This window comes from Cornus florida, unplaced genomic scaffold, assembly GCF_030987335.1.
Source record: "Cornus florida cultivar Cherokee Brave unplaced genomic scaffold, ASM3098733v1 CherokeeBrave_3.0.0_Hap2_Chr01, whole genome shotgun sequence".
NCBI classification, from domain to species: Eukaryota; Viridiplantae; Streptophyta; class Magnoliopsida; order Cornales; family Cornaceae; genus Cornus; species Cornus florida.
Window position 1 is genome coordinate 34876974 of NW_026775571.1, and position 20078 is coordinate 34897051.

Consider the following 20078-nt stretch of genomic DNA (forward strand, 5'->3'; position numbering starts at 1 on the left):
AAATTATAAACTATTTTGAGAAAATCGAAACAAAAAGACTATCCATTTTTTTCTTTCAGCCTTATGTCAAGAAGCGATCTACGATTCTACATTTGAGATCCCATAATATCTTCGGAAAATGACCAGTGATAGCATTTTACAACAAGTACAGGGTCAATTCTGTCATTTCAACAAACAACGATGGGTTCGAAGTGGTTTCTATCACCTGTTACGCTTCCTAACTCCGTTAATTTACTCCTCTGTTTGGCGCGTACAATAAACCAACAAAGACCAAAAAATTGCACCCAAAGCTCTCAGAAAAGATCGAACGCTTTGAGCGAAATAGGAGAGAGAGAGCTAATACACTTTCAGAGTGCGAAAGAGGAGAGAGAAAGTGAGAGAAAACCAGACCAAAGACAGTGATAGAGAGCTTCGAAACCATTCCCCCCTTCTCAAAACCTCTTCTTTCTCTCTCTAAAACATCACTCTCGCTCGATCGGACCCTTCCATTCCTCACACAACATTCAACCTCTCCACGGTTATACATATCTGTATATAGCTATATATTTATATCGTATATATTGACGTATATATCATTTTGTATATACAAATATAGTCTGTGCAATGGAGCGTTATGGTCAGACACCAGTAATGGAGGGGTCGCAGTCCGATCCATTGGCCGAATGGAGCTCCCCAGGAGCCGAAACAGGGCTCGAAGGTGAGTTCAGTGTCTCTGCATTTCAATTTCATCCGAATTTCAATGAAATTTCGCTTGCATTGATGTGGATTCGTGGTGAATTCAATAATGTAGAGTGTTTTGTGAATTGGGTTTTGTGTTGATTTCGCAAATGCAGAGCCTATGTGGCAGTTGGGATTGGGCGGTGGAGGGGAATCGTACCCAGAGCGGCCCGGCGAGGCCAATTGTATCTACTTTTTGAGGACGGGGTTCTGTGGATTCGGTGCACGGTGTCGGTTCAATCATCCCCGGGACCGGAGTGTGGTAAAGTATTCAAATTTTATACTGTTCTGTCCAAATTTGTGTAAGTTATGGCTTAGAATAGAAGGTTTTAGTGAATATTCTATTTGATCATTGATGATTGCATATAATTCGTTATGATATTTTAATTACTGTGATCTGTATTGGGTATATAGTTAGATTTGATGCCACTTGTGCATCATTCTGTGATGTTGAATTGTCTGATTATTGCGGAGTTTTGGAATGTTACTGTATTGTGAAAGAGGCCAGATTATTAGGGTCTTTGTTATTGAAAGTAATTCTTGCAAAATTGATATGCATTAGTTAAATTTGATAAATAAACACTGTCAGGCTGTGGGAGCTATGAGAGCTGCTGGCGGGGAGTACCCAGAGCGAGTGGGCCAACCTGTGTGCAAGGTACTTGGTTTAAGAACTCCTGATTATTTCTCAAACTTGGAGTATTTTCCAGATGCTTGAAATTGTACAATTTATAGTTTGCTAAATTCTTAGTGGGGTGCATTTATCTGTTCATTTGTCTGTTTCGTGTAAGAACGAGTTCCTATTTTGTTGATTATGAATTTTTTGTTTCCTTCCATTGTTTTGACATTCATGAAAAAAAAGTAAGTTCCTTTTGTGTTAATTATGCCCTGTTGTAATGACTATGCTGCTGTAACGCATTTTTCAGTATTATATGCGGACGGGTATGTGTAAATTTGGCGCTTCTTGCAAGTACCACCATCCAAGTCAGGGAGGTGAAGCTGTGAGCCCAGTGGCACTTAATATTTCTGGATACCCACTAAGACCGGTCTGCATTTTCAACTCTTTTAATTTAACTTTTATTTCTTTGTTTATTTGGATTTATTTGTTGAAAGATGTGATTAAGTTGGCTAAAAATGTAATTCTTGTCACAGGGTGAAAAGGAGTGTTTATACTATGTGAGAACTGGACAGTGCAAATTTGGTGTAAGCTGTAAATTCCATCATCCGCAACTAGCTGGCATACAAGTGCCGGCACCAGCACCTGGACCTTTGCCTCCAGCCGCATCTTTGCTTGCACCAGCAATCTATCCCACGGTACAGTCTCCTGTTCCATCATCTCAACAATATAGGGTTGTGACTGGTAACTGGCCAGTTGCGAGGCCTACTTTGCTTCCAGGTTCATATCTCCATGGGGCTTATGCTCCCATGCTGCTTCCCTCAGGAATGTTTCCCGTTCCGGGTTGGAGTCCTTATCCGGTAGGTGTATAAAAAAACTCTAGTTTGATCCAAGTACTTTTGTTGAAGTATATACTTTTTTTTTCTCCTAGTTATTGAAGTTTATACATTTCCTATTAAGTAATTAACCCACCTGTTGCAGGCACCAGGAAGTGCCGTAGCCTCTTCTGGTACTCAACCCAATGCAGGAGGGGGCCCTATTTATGGGATTACACAATTATCTCCTTCAGCACCTGCCTATGCAGGACCTAATACTTCCACTGGTCCATCAGGCGGTAGCCAGAAAGAACACACATTTCCAGAAAGACCTGGCCAACCTGAATGTCAGTACTACATGAAAAAGGGGGATTGCAAATTCGGATCTTCATGTAGATATCATCATCCACCAGAATCGAGCATGCCAAAAACAAATTTTGGCTTTAACTCCATGGGTCTTCCTTTACGACCAGTATGCATTTCCACTTGCACTCCTTTTAATTTTGATGCTTTATTATTACGATATGAGTAGTAAGTTTCACTTTTCGTATATTGGGAAAGTCTCTAATAAAATACTTCTTTTATGCTCACTATTTCCAACTCAAAGGAATGACTGCTTAAGATGATATTTAAATATTACTTTAGCTGGTATATATATGTAGGAATCTGAAGCTTAGTTTGCTGATATGTATTTGCAAGTTACAACCATCTAAATAGAAGTCAGAAACCATGTGTGGAATTTTTAAATTTTTTTTTTTAAAATTTTTTTTTTATATGTGTGTGGGCACTTTTGTGCATATGCATGAATTAACTTCAGTAATTGTTTTCTGGGATGCCAATTTTTTTTTGTGATTCAGTACCAGAGTATGTTATTTATCATATGTTGAATTTTTATTTTTTAACACTAACTCCTAGTTGTGAACCATTACTTTCATTAGTTGTGCACATTTTTGCATGAGTGAATTTTTTTATTTTTTATTTTCTTCTGATGTACAATTCATTAGAAGTTTGTTTGAATGACTGTATTTGTGTTGCAACAAAAGCAATTGCAGTTCTTGTTTTGTTTGTTCTTGGTTCTATCAAATTTTGATTGCCAACTTTTCTGCTTCAAGTTTTTTCCATTTAAATATACTCTTAATTTTGTGATGGATATTTCTTTTTAATTGATAAAATCTCCAATGAACTCTTCTGACAGTGATTTTATCATTTATGTTGTCCTAATAGACATGAAATACGGAAAAGAGGATTGGATCATTTCAAAGTAAGGTATCTTGTGGGTAGCTACACTTCTCAGTGTATTGCTAATGCATGATTGGGAGCAGTTGTTATAGTGGTGGTTGATTGAAATATTGATAATTATAGCAAATAAATATTGTACTCAGGAGTTCTAGTCGGACTCAAGTGTCCACCTTTTACACTAGCGTTGAATAATGGCAATAGGTTTGCATTTCCCAAAGTGAAGTGATTCCCCAGTCACGATTACTGCATAAACAAATTTGGACGTCCTGTCAAATTTGTCTCTGTTACGCAATTCATTATACTTGACGATCTGCAAGTTTATTGGTGCATCAGATACAATGAATGCATAAACTCTTGTCTTTTTTCTTAGTGGAGATTTGAGAATTTTATTTTGTTTAAATTTTACTTCCATTAAAAGAACCCAGAAGTACAGTTTGGTGAAGGGGACCTGGGGTATAAGGGGATTAGTAGTAACTTGAAAGGAAAATTAAATGTAAAAAGTAGTATTTATTTTCATTTTCAGTATTTCTTGGGTTAGTAGTAACTGAAACCCAACCCATTAATGCTGTTTTATCTACCACAGCCCTATGATGGCATTGTCAGTAAAATTGTGTTATGATAGAGCTGATTAGGAAATAGTTGGGGTTGACGCTTTTTTGAATTAAGCTGGCTGTAAGCTCTTTTCTTTTCTTTCTCCTTTTTTAGGCGTAGCTCTTTAAAATTGCAAAGAGATCCTCACTTTAAGAAACCCCATGGTAAGACCATGGAGTTGACTTAGTTTATGTATCATGATTTGAATCTCAATAACAAGCTTTATATAGAAATCTGAAGCCATATCAATTGCGGGAAGATGAAGTAGTATTATAGATGTGTCATGTGACTAGGGTTGGCAAGACTTCATTGGCTGGAGTAGGAGGCTCATGAAGCTCTTAAATTTCTGAGTCGCGACTGTACCTTTTTTTATTTTTTTATTTTTTTCCCGACTGGAAAATTTTATTGATAAACATTAAAGTACATAAAGATAGGGGTAAACTACAATGACCTCCCCTGAGGTTTGACCTAATTGCAAATAAATTTGAGGTTTGCATATTTTTTGCAATGTGTCCCCCTGAGGTTTGCCCGATTTTGCAAAGACCTCCTCTCCGTATAAAAAATAGTATTTCTTGTCAGAAAATTAATTTGAAGTGACCAAATTGCCCATTGACTAAATAGAAAAGACTCTAATATCCTTATAGGCCATCAATTTAAAAATATACAAAAATACCCTTCTCTATCCCTCTCTTTTTCGCTCTCCACTCACCCCACCACCACCAACTCCATGGCCATTTCCAATCCAAACCCCCTATCCACCACCACCGCCCACCACTACCAACCCCAATCCAAAACCAAAATCTAGAAAGATAATGAACTAACAATGAAGCTGCATCATTCAAATAACAAATAACAGCTGATTGACTAATGTATTTAAACAATATTATATTAAAAAAAAGAGAAGAATTCATTCAATATTTATTAGCACTAAAGAATCAAACAAATCACCATCCCAAAATCGATGTATAACAACTCCATATCATAACAAAAGATTCATATACTGAGAGATTATATATATATATATATATATAAGGTCTCTCCTCGTGGTGTACCCGAACTGAGCTGGCCTGATGTTCTCCTGCCGTTTTTGTACATGAACTCTCCGAACCCAATGAGAGATGCGATGAGGATCACTTCAAACACAATTCCAGCAGTATGTCCCACGTTCACCGGATGACAACGGTTCCCCAGCCGCATTAATAGCATTCTTGACGGCGCCAGGGCCGGTGAAGTGTTCGCCAGAGAAGGTGCCAGAGACAATGTAGGAGACGAACCAGGAGCAGAAGAGAAAATTATTTGCTATATATAATCAACAGCTAATCCCCCAAAATTGTTTGATATATATACACGCAAAAGATAAGCAAACCAAGGAAAAACACTGCCGGAGGTCACAATCGTTTTTGATGAGGAGGAGCTGTTGTTGCGCCGACGGGCAGCAATCTATTCATTCTGAACCTTGATGGGTTCCTACACCGCCCACCGAGCCCGATTTACCAAACCTAACCCCAATTGCTGATGCTGAAAAGGACCAAATCAAAGCCCTAATTGTCCGTCTAATACTTTCATGGATGACTCGAATCCAATCCCAACTCATTGAAGTTTAACCGTGATCAGTAAATACGATTTCCCGAATTGGCCACGCCACCATCGTCGAAATTGACGTTAGCCCCAAACCAGGCTTTGTCGCCGCCATATCGAGATCAATCTTGACGTTAACCCCATCCTTGCCGCCATCGTTGCAGACCCAGCCATCGTTGTTGGGATGGTTCTCTGAATTTTTAGAATTGATTCTCTGTATATATATATATATATATATATATATATATATATGCTGATGGGTGGTGGTGATGGTTGGTGCTGGTGGAGAGGAGAGAGGAATAGTGGGAAAAGGGGAAAAAATTTATTGGATATAAATTAATGGGTAAAAGAGTCATTTATATGTTTAGATATTTTGTTCATTTTAATAATATAATAATGAGGGTATATGAGTAAATTCATAGCAAATTCTGACATAGGGGTGTCTTTGTAAAAAAATGACAAACCTCAGGTTTATTTGCAATTAGACCAAACCTCAGGGGAGGTCATTGTAGTTTGCCCAAAAGATAGTGATCTAAAACAAAGAGACCACAAGAGATAGAAAGTGGAAATAGAAACCTTGTCCAGGACATACCCTGGACTAGGAAAGAGAGCAAAGAACAAAAGGAAACAACATTGATGAAAAAAAAAAAAAAATCACTTAAGTCCTCTAGAGAAAACAACATTGGTACAGATTTTATTATTTATTATTTTCTTATATTCACAATTTTATGTTTACTGGTTTACTCTGTTGATGGAGTGGTTAAAACCTTTGGGTTTCAAGTCTCTGTTATATATAAGATATTTGTGGACTATTCAAGTACTAAATTATTTGGGTTAGGAAAATTGGTGATTAATTAAGGTTGGAACACTGTCAGGAACAGGTTTTATTGAGGTTAATGTAATAGAATCTTTAGGCCTGATTAATCTTTGAAAATTAGGGTTTTCTTTTGTGTGATGCGGAAATGATTTTAAAAAGGCACTTTTGATTTTATTAGAGGCTCAAATAGACTGGTCATGGAACAGCTTCGCAGATAAATTTTTTGACATCGGATTTAAGGATATGGTCTGTCTGATAAATTTTATGAGAAGTCATACAACAAATTTCAATTCAAATCTTCCACCTTCTCTGGAGACACCTAAGAACATTTAGATATTAACTGGATGCAGGAGGGGGAAGCAGAAGAAATAGAGGGCAACATACGTAGATACATTCAGATTTGATGGCCTAAATTTTTGAAGAAGTGATGCACGATTTCCTGGAAAGTGTAGAGGAAATAGAAAATGAGCTTCCCCTAGAAGTGCTGATGTAGGACTTCAAGAGCAGTATTAAATAGGTAAAACTTAAAGAATTCAGTTTTGAAATTTCAAACCACCAGGTTGAAATTTGAAGGTTTGATGGTAGAAATGTAGAAAAATCAAGGAGAAAAGAAATAAAATAAGAGCAGCCTGTTGGAATCACACCAACAGGTCTAGGCATCACACTAGAGAAGGTCTCACACCCTCATATTTTGTGAAGCACTCACAAAGAAATTTCATAAGATATTTTTATTCATTATTCTCTGATCAGCCAAGCTTACTCTCCATTCCTTTATAAGATTATGCTCATGCCCTTCGACTTGCATGGAGCTTAACTCATGACTTTTGAACTCAACTTATAATTGAGGTAATCAATAACTTTCTTCAATTTCATAACTCATGACTTGATAGCATAATGCCCATCAAACTCATAAATGATGCAACTTGACCAAAAGCTCCAATTGTTCAAGTCTCCAAGTGGACCCACATCATCTAACCTATGCCAAATTAAGGCTCGAGTCTTAGAATCCTCCTTTCCACGCCTTTTATACACCTTTAAAGATTGCTGCCATTGATCTCCATCAAGTGTTCTCCCTGAATAATAACAATATAATTCAAAACATCTTCAGGATTTAGTTTGAAGTTGTGAAGGTGGGTACTATGTTGATAGGCCTTTAAGACCCACTTAGATGAGGCAAATAGATGGGGAAAATCCATGCACACAGGGAATTTACAAAGTCAAATGATGCGACATATTGATGCACTCACCGAATTAGGTTTCATGCATGTATATTTAAGGTTTCTAAATTTTTATTATTCAATCTTATGTTGAGTCACTAAATTGCTTTAAACATGCACGAAAAGAGTTTCTGAAAACTTTCTAAATGAAAATTTTCTAAGTATAAAACCTGCAGAAGACTTTAATCAATCGAGGTTCTAAATTCTAATTGAAATTTTTCTAAGTATAAAACCTGCAGAAGACTTTGATCAATCGAGGTATCGATCAAAGCTCTCTCGATTGATGCCAATCGATCAATGTCAATTTCGATCGAGCTATTCGGAGAAGTAATTTCCAAGTTGGTTTTAACTTTGCTAAACCTAATCTCTTTATACTACTTTGCTGCCTATAGATTCATAATACTAGGGCAGACTTATTCAGAACTCTTATACATTGGGAACATTATATAGAGCAGATAAGTGGGTTCTTGAGAGTGTATCTCAATTTTATTTTACATTCACCATTCTTAGTTTTGGTGAGTGTATTTCTATATGTTGACATCCATTGCCGTGCACTACAAAGATGTGTTCAAAACTATTGTCTAATCAACTCTTAGATTGAAGCCTGGATGACTAGTGGCTGAGACTGAATCACTAGAGAATCAGGTTCTTGTGGAACAAATGCTGTTGAAGAGCGAGACTTTTTGGGGGAAGTTTGGAGTCTTCTGTGCCAGGAGGTAGTTAGAGGATTCTTGGTGTAGACTCTTTAACCAAGGGTGTAAATGCCTTTCTCTTAAAGTGGATTTGGTTTGCCTGGATTTTTTTTCTTTTCCTGTTTGCTTGTATTAGGTCCTGTGCTTTTTTAGGGTTTTTCATGTGAAAATGTAGTGTCCATTGCTTTATATTTTAATTGCTTGTTATTGTTGTGGATTGTTTAGATTTTTATAATGTTCTATAATCCTGAGTTTAAATTTCTGTTAGAGTAGTTTTACTCAGAAAATTAGTTCTACAATACCTATTCCCTCCCTCTCTGGGTCTAGATTAGTGGGCCTTGTACATCTCTCTATTATAGCCTTGGGTTCTTGTTCAACGAACTATCACTTCTAATTCTGAAATGCTAATATGTTACCAAGGATATATGTGATTGTGTGTACATAATTTTTGTTTTATTATTTTAAATATAACTTGTTCCTTTGTATTGCCACTTTCTGTAAAATGGTGTGATATCTTCTCCTGTTTTTATGGGCCTGCTATTCTAGGTGGCCAACAATATATGTTTTATGACAATGGAAGTTTGTTAAATGATAGGTAGCCTAGTAATTTTCTTTGTGGCTAGGATTAATATGGTATTCAGTAGTAAGATGTATTACTATAAAGAAGGGGATTGTAAGATGAATGCTGACTATTAGAATTCTAAGCATGGCTCATGCAGTGTAAGTTTTGACTCTTTGTGAAAAGGAGCACTTCGGATATGCGTTTGCCATGCCCAATCGTTGATATTTGATATAATATCCTGTTGCACTTGAGTTTGTACAACACTTGCAACCTCTAACATGGATTTCTTTCAGATAGATGTTAAAGGAAAAACATTATGTTCAGTCTTTGCAAAGGAAAGAGCATTGTCATATGCTCATGATGGGTAGTATTACAAACTGAATTTATAAGATCATCTGTTGCCTTAGATTACATTGACGGGCAGAGAGTTTTCATAATACGAGTTTGATTTAGTGAAGACTGGGAAGTGTCTCTGGGAAAGATGAAGGGAAGACTTCAGAATGTTGGATCTTATTTCTGGGGGATAGCTGGTAGCCTGGAACTGGGATTCAGATAGAATAAGGATGTTAAGTATTATTTTTATCATTGGTCATTTGTGATTTGTGTGTGAATCCATTCCAATTGAATCAGGAATCCCCAAATCTGTATTATATAAGCTTTATTTTTAGATGCCAATTTTTGGACAAGATGCTGAAATTATCACATTTAGTTGCTGGAAATGTTGTAAATTCCCAACCCATTTGCACTTTGTAAAACCCATCTAGACTCTTGGTTATGTTCTGCACATTTTTCTTGAATGTTTGGGCCCTTATTTTTGAAGATAGTTTGTATTGGGTCATGCTTGCATCATTGTTCGAAACACTAAAACGATAAGAGTGTAGAGGATAGGATGCTAACATCAGCATTCTGAGGAAATGCAACTTATTGCACTTTTTGATTTTTCTAGAAGGAAAATAGAATACATAGGGATTGAACTGTGCCGGGAAATTTGTGAAATATTGCATCACTAATCTAGAGACTTTTTGGGCACAAGTTCCATTTGAGGATTTTACATTGTCTAGTTTCATAGACCATGGGTCTCATTCATTATGTAGTTCTTTTGGCAACTCTTGTTTATGTGTTTTATTTTTTTGTTTATCGGAACATATATAATATTAATGATATGCAGGTTTATTTCTATACAGTTCAACATTTTCGGCATGGTATTAATTCTATAGGAAAAAGAACTATACATGGTATGATGGTACTCGTTAATGGAGGATGCTGGGAGGGGTGACTAGATACAAACCTAACATTTGGCATTATTTGTACAAGGTGGCTGTTTCCAAGATTCAAACTCACGTTCTCATGCTTGATGGCCTAAACATTTTACCTGTGCACCAAGCAAGTGCCCTTAGGAAAAAGAGGCCATATATAAAATATATTGTCATTAAGTGAAAATTATGTGTTAGTTAGACTGATAGGGTTTCGATACTTGGGTTAATTTAGAGAGGGCAATAATAAGGGACCTATGAGGGGTTGATATTAATTGTTAGATTGAGAACTTAGAGATGCCCCCAAAATATCCCACTTTTCTTTTGTCCCAAATCCCAATTGAGGTGGATATTTACTTTAAAGGCTAAAGGTTTGTGTTCTTTATTTATTTGTTTGTTTTCTAATGAGTAGCCCTTAAAATGCCATGTGGAATTATGATAGTCTAGATTCTCATTTATTAGCAATTTCATCAAAAAGTTATGTATAAACAAGGTCCATCTGCTTGCTTATAAGAATTCCAATTCCAAGAGCTCGAATCGAATCGATATTGATATACCGATTCAATCTGAGCTCTCTTAATGAATTGCTCATTCAATGAGCATTCTCAATATTATGCCTTGAAGAGGACTCGAACCTCCATGCTTTTTAGCACGAGATTTTGAGTCTACTTATATGCTCTTAGATGAGAGAGCTAAAAAAACTGAGGACTAGCAAATGAGATTATTTTTGTGAAAATAATTAAAATTTGAAATTGCTCCACAAAGTCCAATATTCATTGGAATTGCAACTTGATACCCAACTTGACTCTATAGTTGCCTTGTTGGTTCAACTTGGTCCTCAGGCAACGCCAGTTTTGTCTGGGTTGGGAAAACTACAAGCTCGGGTTGAGTGTTCAGGTACACTGACCAAACTTATAACAGGCATTCATACACATCTTTATCACTATATCCAAATATTAGTTATATAGAGTTGCAGGTGATGAATTAGGTTGCTATATTTTCTTGCAATGGTCAGTGCAATGGATAACTAAAGTGCTTTTCGTCCTCCCTCCCACCTCTTTAATGGTATGCCTTTCCTGAACCCCGCCGCGGCCTTTCGTCTTTCTCTTTTCCATATGTCTTGATTTCACTTCCCAACTCCCTTTTATTGCTGATTTCTTGTTGACGTCAACTTGCGGATTTCCATTTCAAATACAGGACATTCTTCTCTTTTTCTCCTTTTGCAGTTACTTGGCATTTTTTTCTTGACAAAATAATTCCCTTCCACCAATTTATAACCAGACGGCGGAATTCAAGTATTCACCTATGAGCTTTTTACATCTTAAGATTCTGAAAAACTCCCACAAATAAATGTTACTTCTCGATCAACATGTCCAGAAATCATGATATCATTGACAAAGTTAAGCGCCAATATTATTCATACATAGTTGAGATTGAATCTTTGCTATTCTTGAGGTTCAAGGGAATCTAGCCAGATGATGTTACCAAATGCCAACATTTCATCAAAAGTTACATTAAGTGAGATAGAAAAATTGTGTTGTCCTCGAATCAAGCCCTGCCCTGAATTTAATTTTATTGATCATTGTTAACCACAGAAATACATTTCAGTGCTCTGTTTTCTGGCTTAGTTGCTCAGCTTTTCCTTTTTGTTTTTCTCTTCGTGTCAAATGTACGATTAACTCATTGGAATAAGCTGATCCTCTTTTTGCCTGTTTGCTTTATATAATTACTTGTGTGGAAGAAAAACCTTGTCTTGTCTTGTAATTAGTTAATGAGATGTGCTGCTGTTGCAAAGCCAACCTCTGTTGTATGGATCTTGGCAAGCAACATATATCTGAATTCTTCCTTTTAAGACTCATTTTCTGCTTTCCTACTTTATCCATGGTGGGGTTCTTGCAAAGGTAATGCCTACTATTGGTGATTATGTCCAAATTCTTTTCAATCTTCTTCATTTGGTCAAAACTGAGGCCTCTTTTTTCATCAAGTGTCGTTTCAACTGCTGTTAACTTCGCTTTTAAATTTCTATTTATTAGAATAAAACTCCTATGGGAGAGCCACATGTTGACCCAGACGTCGTGTCAACGTGTTTACAAATATTGTGAGTCGTACGGCTGTTATGATGTGCGTGTGAGAGAGAGAGAGAGAGAGAGAGAGAGAACTTTTTTATGTTTTTTTACCCCTAAAAGAGAATCTTCTTCATCTCAGCTTAAACCTACTGTTGGAAGTCGACAATGGAAGCGACCATTTGCCAGATGTGCTTATTTTTCTTTGTTTTATTTGCTAGTTCTTGACATTGTGCTTCCATGAGGTTTAAGAGGCGGCAGCCCTGATTGGCAGATATCTCTTCATTGTAAGGAAAGGGAATCTTCTTTTTTAATTTGTTCTACAGATTTTCTGAAATTTCATCTTGTTTTAGATAATTTCAGGAAGGCCCCAATTTTTAATAATGTGAAGTTAACTTCCTTGTATTAGAATACTTCTATGGAAATAACATAACAAAGAAAAGAAATTTTCATCTTGTCTATTTTGCGAAGAAGCTGAATGAAAGGAACATATCGAGGACATAAAAATTAGATAATTTAATTATCTATATGTACACATAAAATATGAATATAAGGAATGTATATGCACCACACACATATGAACTTCTGTGCGTGCCTGTCTTGAATTTTGGGAATGCTGTATCGCACACTCGAGGTCCTTGTCGATACTTGACAATTTGTGTATGCATCCACAAATCATTGCTTTTAAAACATATTCTTAAAAAAATTGTAGAAGTTGATGTTTAGCAGGCACATGTGATTTAATACTTCTGTTTTCTGCACAACACTCCACCAGCATTAGGGATCTTTCAACTTGGATTTTATTTATAACTAGTTGGAAACCTGCACCAAGCTGGCCTGCACACACATACTAAAATTTCATATATATATATATACATACGTAGACATATACTTGAAAATACTTCAAAGTTGCCAACTAGATAGTTAGAATTGCAAATTATAAAAACAATGAAAAATAACTCTAGCAGTAATAATTCTCTTTCATGAATAATTTAGATTTTGAGACCATTTCTTTTTGCTTTTCTTTTCTAACATGGTGTCATGCAGTCACTCATAATACTTATAAAAGCATTCTAGAGAACTTTTCTGGTGAGACCGGATAGCATCATGGGCGCATGAGATGGTGAAGATTCTTACAGTCAGCAAATATAATTTTACATTAAAATTGTTACTAACAATTATTTTAGTCATTATTACATCCAATTATGCACTAGTTATTTTGTCTATTTGTGCTCGCGGCTTGCTACTGCATTGTATTTTCCCTCATCAGGTGCACCATCGGAAAGTCTATGCACAAGTGTAGTGAAATGTCATCTTTTGTAATATTTCTATTTTCACTAGGTTAGAATGAATTTTGTGTTTAAAATTTGATTTCCAAGTGTAGCTAAGAGCAATGCTTGTCACATAGGCATTACATAGTTATGTATTCACCACTTCATGCCTTTACATGTCACTCAAGGGTACGAGTAGACAGCTCGTCACATATCTCTCAAATAGTAGTTATCATGGCACTCTTCATCTTGCCAGGACTCACCCTTTACATGCTGACTCTCCAATCTCCAGATAACATGTGGACGTATCTCCTGTTGGGTTATTTCATATTAAGTTTACTATCCCAATGTCAAGGGTTCATGGCTTGGTAAGGAGGAGAAGGAAAATTCTCCATGAGCATCAAACACGTTAGTCCTACGGTTACGCATGCAGTGCCGATATTGACAAAGTAAAGATATCTTTGTCACTGTACACTCTACAATCGAACCAAAATTCTTGCTGGCTGTGTGGTTTTCCATCCTTGTTAACTTGCACCCTGCACTCTACAGTTTAGCCAATAGTTCAAAGGCACGTGGTGCTAAATCTTCATGAGATTCCACTGAGCACTTCTCTGGTTGTGCACCTGTTAATAAAATGTGCCTCAGTGTTGCTGCATGCCTGCACCCTGATGTATTTTGTGCATCTCTAGTTCTGGAGTAGGAATTAGGAGATTTAGGAGGCTCTTGTACTTCATTGCACCTTTCGCATAGTTGTGTTAGGAGTTGGACACAATGGGCTGTTGCAGCTTGGTGCACCAGCTATGGTGTTGCTCCCCTTGCGTTACGCAAACTCCAACTCACGATCCTAGGATTACTTGACCTGTTAGGAAATTTATGTTTTGCCGAGGTGATCCTTTTGCTGTGTACACCTTTGACCTGTCTTAAAGAGAGAGAGTGAAGCCACATGACTCCCAAATATGCTCCTAATGGCGAGGTAGCATCCTATTGGACCACACATATCATATCTGGCAATCTTCCATGAGATGGCATTATTAATATGTGGAGGCATTCCATTGAACTGTGGTAACATCTTACTGAGGAAGCTTGGCTGCCTCAATGCCTTGATGCTGTCTCAATGCTGCATTTGCTGTCCATAGAACTGCATGTGACAGCAGACTATGGGAGTCACGTGGCATAACCTCATGAGGAGTCCATGTTGGTATGAGCTCCACTTACCCTCACTAATATACTATAAATTGACCTCTTATCTTGATGAGACACCTTTTGCAACATTTAAAGCCTTAAGAACACAAAATGTTGTTTTCTGATAAATAATAAAAAAAAGACAAATTGCCATGCTCTTAAAGTTCCCATTGTTCTCAGAAACTGTGATCCAGGAAAAAGTGTATGCGTGGAAACAGAATCAAACATTCTGTCAATATTTTATATTTGTTCCAACTTTCATCATGTGCCTACAGCTTCCCGATGGCTATAGAAGTTAGGTTCTACTTACGTGCTCTTCTTAGAGTTAAATACATTCAATAAGTTGTAGTACTTGCAATAATCTGAGTTAGCCATTTGATATCAAACTCAAATGGCTAAATCATGAACCTAGATGATGTTGGTGTACTTGATCTGCTTAGTGGGACCCACTAATAATGTTCATTTCTATTGTTGATATGATGATGCTAGATTGGTACTGGTACTTACAGGACAAATTTTGCTGAAATGGGTCAACATTTTTTGGCCATAACTTCATTGATATTTAGTTTTTTCCATTTCTATGCTAATGCATTGTAGACTCTTCCCTACTGTAGCCTCAACATTTTGGGTCCTTATGTTACTATTAAGTTTTTCAGTTCACCTCATAATCTGTTATCTTTGAAAGTTCTACCTCATCTACCTTAAAAACTTTGTTGATTTAACTGTCTAGAAATGATCGTTCTTGAGCACATATATTCAGCTCCAATATCTTATTCTTTTCACATGTTGTACTTGGTATCTTTTTGTATACTGTAGATCCAAGATAACAAAAATTAAGAATGTTGCATAGCCATTCACAATCAGATATCTAGTATGTGGTCATTATACCTGATGTGATCTGCATCCAAAAGAAAATTACAACATATTGATGTAAGCAAACTTTGAGAATTTTTTTGACATCCCAAGCAATTAATTTTATATCTTATTTGCATGTTGACATTCTCAACTTCTCATTGACAGTTCTTGATGTTGAAAAAACTTTTTGAAGTTAGGCATAAATGCTTATGCATACATTCAGACTTTGCATATGGAAATCACTTCATCAATCTCTTTATATGCCTTTTGCTTTAACATTTCAATCCTTCCGTCCTTTTGTAATTGTGATTCATTTATCCGTGCATATAAATATGTTATATGGATATGCTTGCATTTTTCACTGAATTATTATAATCCTTGTTGGCATTTTATCCTGTGCTTACTTGTTCCGTATTTTTAAATGCTTTTTAGTTTTTACATTATTTTGCTTTTGATGGTCCTACTTATCAGGGTGCGCCGCTTTGCTCTCATTATGCACAAAATGGAGTATGCAAATTTGGGACTTCATGCAAGTTTGATCACCCAACGGGAACACTGAGTTACAGTCCATCCGCGTCTTCTCTTGCAGATATGCCTGTTGCTCCCTACCCTGTGGGATCTTCAATTGGTACTCTTGCCCCATCATCCTCATCATCAGACTTGAGGCCCGAACTTGTTTCTGGATCCAACAAGGACACTGTTCCAACCAGAATGTCTTCATCGGTGACCATGTCTAGTGGTCCAGTTGGTTCAATTTTCTCAAAGAGTGGGCCCGTTCCTCATTCTAGTGACCAGCAGTCTGGTAAGAGTTCTACCCCTTCAACTGTTAGCAGTAGCACTGGTCAAGGTGGTGAGGTTTCTACGTCACGCTGAGCAAAAGATCCAGTCAAATCCTTGTAGTCCCTATTGATCGAATTGTCATGAACCATACAGCATATTTTTGTTCAAGTCCTCTGATAGCAGTCTTGTTTTCTTAGTCATCATGGTTAGGGGTTTTAGATCTAGCAAACCATAGTTCTCTTCAAATGTGTTCATATAATATTTTGTATGGCTGCTGCCTTCATCTTGAATAATCCATAGCCAAAAGATCCAGCAAAGCTCATAGCCGTCCTGATAGCTCCTGAATAATGACAAATAGCCTTCTTCCATTAAATTCACATACATCTCTCCGATTTTTGGTGGGTGTTGTATTTATTTATTTTGTAACCTTTTCCTGGGACAATGAAAAAGTTCGGCTCCACAACATTTGTCATTTTGGCATTGACTGTGTGTTCATCTCGATCTAGTGTAGTCCCCTTCAAATCTGGGAACAAGCTCCTACTTCAACTTGCAAGTGAATTTGGAGGTGTGCTTGTTCCGCTCTTTTTGTCCAAGGTTTTATTGTGGAGAAGAAAAGGTTATTTAGAGACTCATCGAGCATATAAAAATACTGCCTTATATGACATATCATACATAATTATGTCACAAGAACTGAATTGCTTGAGAGGTTCTTGATCGAACAATTACCAAAATACAAAGAGAAATGAAGGAAAACATTTGACTTTGTAAAAGTTATTCCTCTTCTATATGTTGTCTGTATTGCTTCATATGAGATTTCCATTTATATACACCAAAATGCCGAAGACACTCGGGCAATCCTTGGTGAAAGGAAGTGTTTTTTCGTTTTTGATTTGTTTTTGCAATGACGAACCTCGTTATGTATAAGAGAGATGTTTCACGTGTAGAAATGACAATTTTTGGCCATAAGAGGCACTTCCTTACAGTTCTGTCTTGCCGCATTGTCAAACACCAGGTAATCTCGGTTCTTTGTTTGCTCTTTAACGGTTTTTCACTCAATGCTTGAACAATATTAGCATGGACAGTGCTGCTTGGGTTCTTTGGTCCTGATTGGGATGTTGTGATCCTGGTTTAAATCCTGAGTATTTGGTGGTTTATTGTTATATTTGAATACTATTCTGCAAATTATTGATTGGATTTGGAAAAAGAAAATGTTTACCTACTACTAATTAGGGGTAGATCTTGTTACTCTTTATATATATATATATATATATAGCCAATTATTGCCTGTGTTAAGAAAATGGTTTCTTGACCCTGCTCATTAATTTGTTAAGTGTAGTTTTCTTATTGTACTCAGGTGCCTGATGGTTGATTTGTGGTGTGGTGTGGTGAGTTGATTTGTGTTTTGGTCATTATGGTTTTATCATTGAGAGTGATGTTGGTTGATTGTTAATTTTTATGAACCACTTGAAAGATCTAGTCATCTAAAACTTGAATGAATGAATGAATTATATCAATAGCTGAACGTGAAGGTCTAAAATAAATTTCATCACTAAATGCCTATTTGTCGCGCTAAAAAGGCCACATTGATGCAAGCAATTGAAATGTGGTGAGGTTATATTTAAATGGACAATACTTATGTTTTCACCGATAAAGATATATATTTAGTCTACATCGTTCAATAATAATTGAATTAATTTTTTTTTAATTAGCAAATCAGAGATCAATTATCTAATCATAGATGATGGGTGATGAGGTACTCAGAGTTATTTCTGATTTGGTAATTAAAGAGAATGTGTACATTTGTTGTTATTGGTGATGTGGTGAGAATGGTGTGAATTTATGTTTTCACGGTAAGAATCCAAGTATTGTCTTATTTGAACCTAGTTGAGAGCTAGCAATTCCTCTTAAAAAATTATGACACTTATTATGCTTAATTACTCTTGTTACCTTATTTAGCTTTTGCTTCAAGTCTGACAATGACCTACTTAAAAATCAGATTCTCTCTGAAACCAATGCAAATTTGATATTTATGCATTTATTTATTATTATTTTTCATTTGTCTTGTTTGATTGAGCTATTTTTCTATAAATTTGGTAAATATATAAAATGATCGTGCTGCACTTACGGCTTGCCGATATGCAATAACTCACCGTGAAATCCGAGTGTGAGCTCTACCATATAACAGTTCACATATATGTCTCTCAATCCGTTGTCTGTCAAATTTAGAAAGCAAATAACACATTTAGTTCAAAAACTTGGTTAAGTAATTTGAAATTTTAATCTCAAAATGTAAATCGGCAATTTGAATTGAAATGTACGTCAGAAACAGAATTAGCTCATATAAAACAAACTATAAATCAACCCTAGTTAGAGGGCCATCTTGTTTCCAACATTAATTTATTTGCTGTGTGAAAGAGTTCTGAAAGACAAGAAATTCATAATTACTGTAAACTGATCTTTATTATCAGCACACATTATTTATCACAGACTACATCATGCTCTCTATATATGCCAGTGAAAGTACCAGCACTTAATCTCACTTTTATGTAACTAATTTAAACACCGTTTTATTTGTAGGAAATGAAGTTACATATATATATATATATAATTAACATCAAACCCATATCGCTCCTGCTCTCTTAAGCATTGGGATTAAGGAGCGATTGAGGTGAAGGCTCATGACCTCATTAGTCCCTCCCACCAGTTCACCACCAATGAACACCGCCGGCACGGCAGGGTTACAACCCAGCTGCCTCATCAGAGCCTGCTCGATTTCCCGCCCTCTCGGTATTTCATCCAGCTCGTGGACAGCAGTGTCCACACCAAAATCCCTAAATAGGGTTTTCAGGGCGTGACACATGCAACAAGTGCTCTTACTGAAGACCACCAGTGGCCTCTCTCGCACCATTCTCGTTACCCTATCCATATTCCACTAAAACAGTAATTGTATAACAAATATATCAATTTCAATTATACCACCAAAAAGTACTCAAGTACACCTAGAGTACTATATATATATATGTGTGTGTGTGTATGAAATTGGAGGTCTAGGACAAATGTGGGATATTGTGATGAATGAGAGGACACATTGGTTTTTCGCTATGAGAGAGTTGATCTTCGAGGCGGTATTTATAGAGGATGGCAATGGTGGTGGACTGCGTACGCATTTTGTGATCACTAGCAAAAGTTGTGAATGTAGTTTTTCAATTGAAGGGAAAAGAGAATGTATGTTTTTCGTTACGACGTTTCAGTTCGGTTCCTAAACAGCTCTAGCTTTGATCATTAGCTGACAGCGATGGATGCACAGCTAGTGCTACGCGATAAAAGCTTGCACGATAACGAATCTCTGCATACGGATATAGGGACGTGTTTGATGGTACGGATTCATGCATATTGCATGGTGACAGTCACACATTGATTCTCTTTTATCTCAATCATATGGTTTATTTCAATTTTACAAAAATTGTAGCTTCATCATGACTCTGTCTAGGACTAAAAAGGTTAATTGTACTCCAAGCTTAAAGTGACATGGAGTATATATAAAAGAGATTTTTGTGTGCGCGCGTGTTATTCTTAGATGGTCCTCTTTTATCTGTCTAGGAGGCATCTACTGAGTTGGAGAAAGAAGTTGGATTTATCCGATTGGGACCTCCATTTTTCTGGAACAATATTCGCATCCAACTCACAAAGAAAAAATGGAGATTGGAAGCCATGCCAAAAGAGAGAATTTGGATAAACTGTTTTTATTAATTTCCCATTCTGATAGTGATAACACATGCTTATACACTATTCAAGAACACGAAACACTGGTGTTCCGTTTGGTTCCTGAGAAA

General features: G+C 36.6%; 2 protein-coding genes across 3 annotated transcripts; one reads left to right on the plus strand and one right to left on the minus strand.

The window, feature by feature from the left end:
- The first annotated feature begins 270 nt into the window (after positions 1 to 270).
- LOC132294724 (zinc finger CCCH domain-containing protein 58-like) lies at positions 271 to 17227 on the plus strand. 2 transcript variants are annotated; one of them, XM_059792691.1, is made up of 7 exons: positions 271 to 697; positions 834 to 979; positions 1307 to 1372; positions 1641 to 1760; positions 1867 to 2190; positions 2312 to 2617; positions 15937 to 17227. In XM_059792691.1, the coding sequence occupies exons 1-7, from the start codon at positions 604 to 606 to the stop codon at positions 16336 to 16338; spliced, it is 1458 nt and encodes a 485-aa protein (XP_059648674.1). In that variant the 5' UTR covers positions 271 to 603; the 3' UTR covers positions 16339 to 17227. The 2 variants fall into 2 exon arrangements, with proteins under 2 accessions (XP_059648674.1, XP_059648679.1); XM_059792696.1 differs by having other exon boundaries at positions 1867 to 2028.
- A 1398-nt stretch (positions 17228 to 18625) lies between these two features.
- Positions 18626 to 19456, minus strand: LOC132294734 (monothiol glutaredoxin-S2-like). Its single transcript, XM_059792709.1, has one exon. The coding sequence runs from the start codon at positions 19169 to 19171 to the stop codon at positions 18860 to 18862; it is 312 nt and encodes a 103-aa protein (XP_059648692.1). The 5' UTR covers positions 19172 to 19456; the 3' UTR covers positions 18626 to 18859.
- Positions 19457 to 20078: the final 622 nt, after the last annotated feature.